Source organism: Dufourea novaeangliae, unplaced genomic scaffold (genome assembly GCF_001272555.1).
Source record: "Dufourea novaeangliae isolate 0120121106 unplaced genomic scaffold, ASM127255v1 scaffold241, whole genome shotgun sequence".
Taxonomy (NCBI): Eukaryota; Metazoa; Arthropoda; class Insecta; order Hymenoptera; family Halictidae; genus Dufourea; species Dufourea novaeangliae.
This window is the reverse complement of record NW_015374117.1, coordinates 219,125-224,406: the sequence shown is the minus strand read 5'-3', so window position 1 is coordinate 224,406 and position 5,282 is coordinate 219,125. Positions and strand designations below refer to the sequence as shown.

At 42.2% G+C, this 5,282-nt stretch overlaps 1 protein-coding gene and 1 long non-coding RNA gene across 2 annotated transcripts; both read left to right on the top strand.

Moving 5' to 3' along the window:
- Positions 1–859: 859 nt before the first annotated feature.
- LOC107191164 lies at positions 860–1,177 on the top strand. Its single transcript, XR_001516272.1, has 2 exons — positions 860–957; positions 1,148–1,177. It is a non-coding gene; the product is annotated as an uncharacterized LOC107191164 (long non-coding RNA).
- A 14-nt stretch (positions 1,178–1,191) lies between these two features.
- LOC107191141 (chymotrypsin inhibitor-like) lies at positions 1,192–3,475 on the top strand (the record flags this gene model as incomplete). The annotated part of the gene is made up of 3 exons (XM_015580107.1): positions 1,192–1,284; positions 1,371–1,478; positions 3,356–3,475. Coding segments are annotated over 3 exons (321 nt in total), but the record flags the coding sequence as incomplete, so codon positions are not given.
- Positions 3,476–5,282: the final 1,807 nt, after the last annotated feature.

The window sequence follows — 5,282 nt, the reverse complement described above, 5'->3', positions numbered from 1 at the left end:
TTCATTCTCGTGGCGTCGCCTATTTGGTGGTCCCTCTGTCTCTTTCTCCGTCCCTCGCCACCCCATCTACCGCCGGAAACAACCGTATTTGCATATAAATATAAGTAAAAAGTGTATTTCCATTTAAATGTCCGTCGCGGGACCATGGCTGCTCCTCCTCCTCCTCTTCGGTGCCCTCGGAAAGTTCGACGACGTTCAATCGAAAGTTTCACTCGCGGGGACGAAATCTGCTAACGACCAGAGGCAAATGAAGATCTTGGGTGAACACAAACACACAGGGAAGAATCGATGGGATGGGTCGTCTTCTCTTCTTCCCCTCTTTCGCTTTCTCGATCAAACGACTCAATTAGAGGAGCCGTTAAAGTACCGATAATTTAGCGCTACTACCCCCCGGGACCGAAGCCACTCCGCGAACACGAGAATTTCACCGTCACACGCTTCGATCTGAAATGCTCTCGCCGAGTACTTGGTAACCAGTTTCCACCCAGTGTCCCGTTAACGGTTTAATTGGCGGGGGCTGTGACACGCAAGACAGAAGTGTTCTCGAAATTCGAAGGTAAACGGGAACGACGACATCCTCCCGTCTAAATGCGTCATAAATTCTTTTAAATTATCAGCTTCTACGTGTTTATTCTAAAAACAAGCCTGATTGTACCACCAGCTCCTCTCTTTTATTTCAGTGACACAGATATTATTGTAATCCAGTGAAGTGAGATATTCCTTTTGTGATACACGGGTGGCCGTTTCTTATCTCGAACAGGAAAAGAAAGATCGCTTGTGTAAATAAACAATAAAAATACGAGATGTGTATAAAAATGGTACGTCTCGAGTGATTCGACATCAGTGAAGCCGCTGAAGTCTCAACGAAAAGGAAAAGAATCCCAAGAAGAATATAGGGAAGAACCATGTCTCGATTCGTGTTTGTATTCGTGCTCCTCGCTGTGGTTGTTGCTGCCCGTAAGTTTCTCTTAGAATTGATTTTGTAAGCTTGATTTCGCACCCGAACACCGTGGAAACGAAAGAGTAGAAATTAATCTAAAACGGATGAAATAATACCTGTATTCTTGCATCTGTTTCTCTGAAGATTTTTAAATTTACTAGCTACTCGAGACTCTAACTGTTTCGATCGTAAAATTTTTTATTCCAGTCCCCGACGACGACAAGGACGAGAAAAAGCCAGGTAACCACTGCCATAGATGTCCGCCGAACGAGGAATGGAGTCTTTGTGGAAAAATTTGCGAACCCAGATGCGATAATCCAACACCAAAAATATGTCCAAAAATTGTGAGTACCAGATACCGTGAACGAGATTCTATTATATCGACGCGTGTTTTTGCACCCATTTTACTGTATCGTCGTTTCTGTTCCAGGCGTGCAGTAAGAATATAGCTGCTTGTCGCTGCAAACCAGGACATCTTAGAAACGAGAAGAACAGATGTGTCAAACCCGAGAAATGTAAACGCCACTGCAAGGACGATTAATAAATATGTTCCATATGATAAATACATATGGAATGACTAATAATAATTAATGATAATGTAATTCTTTCTACTAAATTTATACACTTGTGTCCGTAGATTCTATTTGAGATGAATAAATACTTTCTGCTAGCATAATCTTTGGTTCTTTCTTATTTGAAATTATCAACACAAATGTATCGATATAGTCTCAAAAACTCCGGGCACGTAACACACTGTGGGGGGTATGAGTCATAAAAGAATTTTCGGAAGCGCCCAATCAAAATGAATAAATCATACCAACGTGAAAAAAAAGCTACTTGTAAAGTCTGTTTCAACAACATATGCAAATTTGCACAGCTTTCGCGTAAGTCATCCGAATTATCTCTGAACTAAAAGTAATCTGCAATCGTACGAGCCCTCAGGTGAATTTAAATTGAAATCAGAGGCTATAAAATGCAAGATTGAAACGCTTTAGTATCATAGGGCAAGCAGCGTTCGTGATAAGTGGAAGATCGAGAAATCCCCGCAATGTTTCGAAAAGTCGTCGTATCGATCTTACTTATTACACTGGTGGCAGCTGGTTAGGACTTAGCAACTTTGTTACGTAATATTTATCGATTACATTAATCAAATTATTTCAAAAATTTGTCGGATGATCGACTTGATAAAGACTCCAAGAAGAAACCCACCACTCCCGCGCCCACGAAGAAATGCCCGAAAACGGAAGTGTGGTCGTGGTGAGAAAAAGTTTGCGAACCGACTTGTGGGATTCTGCAACCAGGTTGGACTATCTGCCCAGAATTCGTAAGTCTTGAAAACGTTAATTTTTAATTGTACCTCGAACATCAACTGTATTCAGAACAACGTCGTCGAATTTGTTTTAGAAATGCACAAAAAAGACAGCTGACTGCAGGTGCAGGCCAGGTTTAGTTCGGAACAAGGCGAAAAAGTGCATCGAACTGGAGAAATGCAAGCCGTCCGATCGCTCTCTATTTCATAATTTGTTGAACGAATAGAAAATAAATATTATTTTTTAGCATGAAACGGTGTATCTGTTAATTATTAAGGGCATAGCAGGGAATGGGATAGATAATTAATACTCCGTTAAACACATAATAATTTTTCGTAAATTATTTACACAGCTTTTAATGTTAATCATTCCGCCGAAAGATATCTACTAATGACGATTTATCTCGACAAACACAGATGACATGTTGGTAACTCGAACAAAGTCTCGAGTATAAAACTGTGCTGCGGGAACTTGTATCAGTCATAATTTCCTGTACGCGATAATAGTGGCAGGATAAAAAGAAAGAAGAAATAATGGTCAAATACGTCGTCGTTCTCGGGCTTCTCGCCTTGGTGATCACCACCGGTAAGTTTCGACTAGATTCGACAACGTATTATGATATCTGATGTTTTAATGCGGCTGTTAATTAAAAAAAGGGGAAACGGCACCGAAGGAAAAGTGCCCTAAAAACGAAGTGTTGTCGTGGTGCGGAAAAAGATGCGAACCGACGTGCAAGGTTCCAGTGCCGACTGAAAAGACCTGTCCAAAACTCGTAAGTATCGTACTACCACTAACTTTTGATATTAATAAGGTGGTCACATTCGAAAAGTTAGTAATAAATGTCGTTCTGAAACTGCAAACTTTCAGTGAATATGACTTTGTATTTTGGAAGATATTTTAATCGAAGTACGATCCATCCGAATCGAAACATTTTTGTAAAAGACCAATAATCTTACTTACGTTCGACGATTTAACTAAACACATTTGTTATGCAACATCTTGATACAACCCTTTGAAACTTAACTGTCATTAACGAGTGCAATAATAATTAATAGTAATCGGAATTTCTATTCCAAGGTACGTTAATATCCGTAATCCATTGCAGGAGTGTAATCCGCTTAAATCAGCCTGCAGATGCAAGCAAGGGTACGTGAGAAACGAGCAGAAAATCTGTGTGAAACTGGAAAAGTGTAAGAAGAAGAAGACTGAATTATACAGACCATAAAAAGAACAACTGTATGCTGAATACGTAAGAAATAAACGTGATCCGGAAATAGATACGAGATATCGAGTTTATTTCCCCTTTCGAGAAATTTATCCCCTGCATTTGCAACATTCGGCGGCAATAATTGTCAGCGATCGGTGCTTCAAAATACAACTTCAGGGCGTGGGGGTAGTAGAAAGCAAGTTCTACGACGGGCAACTTGGTGCCCCGAGAAACACACCGTTCGATATTCTAGCAAAACCGGATTCGGTTCGCAGCCACACGATAACTACCACCGCGAATAGAATTCGAAAGCAAAGCTTCGAACGTGCGCAATGGCAGCCTCTCCTACTCACGTACACGGAACTCGAATCTCCACTTTAACGAAGAAAGAGAACGTCGTCTCGAACGAATTTCGAGCTGATTGTGGCGCAACAAATATCCACAACCGGGATAAGAGAAGTCGAATCGAAACGCAGGCTCAGATGGTTTCTTCGATCCAAGTGGCGTGCAGGAACGATCCGAATCTCGTCGATCATACAACCCCAAGGCTCTCACCCCCTCGACAATTCCATTATAAAGTACGTAAAAACGGAAGACGCGTCTACGAAGATTTCATCTCGGGAAATGTAAGTAAATTTCACAGTTTTCCGTTGAGAACAGGCGTGTCCCCCCAGTACTTTTAGACTCGATTTTCGAGATATAAAAAGGAACGCGTACAGCTCATCGGTGGTTCATAATTATACTAGAAATCTAGCTAGTGAGATCGGGTATTAAAGTCCCTTTCAAGCATTTTCAAAAGTAAGCTTAAACTTTGTACGACACAACCCCGCATTTCTTAGTGCGTGAAAACCGAGAACGTGGGAACCAACTTCCGCGACTACACTTTACAGTACCATTTGTAAAACCTTTATTTTATTGAATATACTTTTATACGTTCATATATTTATAATTCAGTGCTGTTCGTTTCAACTCTAGAATAACATCTAAATTCCCAGCTAGAAGCGAACCCACAAAGTGTACCGAATTCTTAAAAGTTACGAGGCCCATACTAACAATCCTAGTGGCTCCCTGAGATGAAATAGGCTCGTATTCGTCCACGACAACCTATCCCAGTGGCTCCCTGTGATGAAATAGGCACAGGTTCGTCCACATAACAAACTCTAAAAAACCAAACTCGCAATTACCTCGGCTCTCGCAGCCGCTTAGCCCTGGCTCGTAACAATAACAACAAATGATGATGAAGATGAATGATAGATTCGTTTCGCTTTCAGTCGATTCGGTCGGGATATCGGGTCCTTGACAGGCGGAAGACTTGCTGGCGCTCGGATACGTTGTCGCAGTCTTGGACGTTGCACTTCGCGGTCCGGTGTCTTATAAAACTCGCCTGTTAGGCCGCGTGTGATCGCGAAGTCGCGTCGCGCGAGGAAGAGATATCGTCGCGGAAACCCGAAACTGAACAGCTGAGTGACCGTTATCGCTCAGCTCGCTGTCGCGTGTGAATTTGAAGCGAAGCGCGACTGTCGAAGAGCGAACGAACTTGTGGCAGAAGCGACACACGAGCCGAAAAGTACAGAGAGCCGGAACACTAAGAGAGCTTCCCCGGTTTGGACAATCGTTTTATAACTTTTTCCCCCCTTTCTTTACCGAAGAACATGGAAGATACGGAATAGCAACATGCTATTGGCGACCGCCGATCAGAGTCTCGAGGAAGGTCGACTACGCACGTGGCTTCTACGGACACGTGAGGTGAAGTGACAGCTGAATTTACGGTTATCTTTCGTTCTTCGCATGTAAAGGTGAACGAAAAAAATATGCAAGGGAAAGA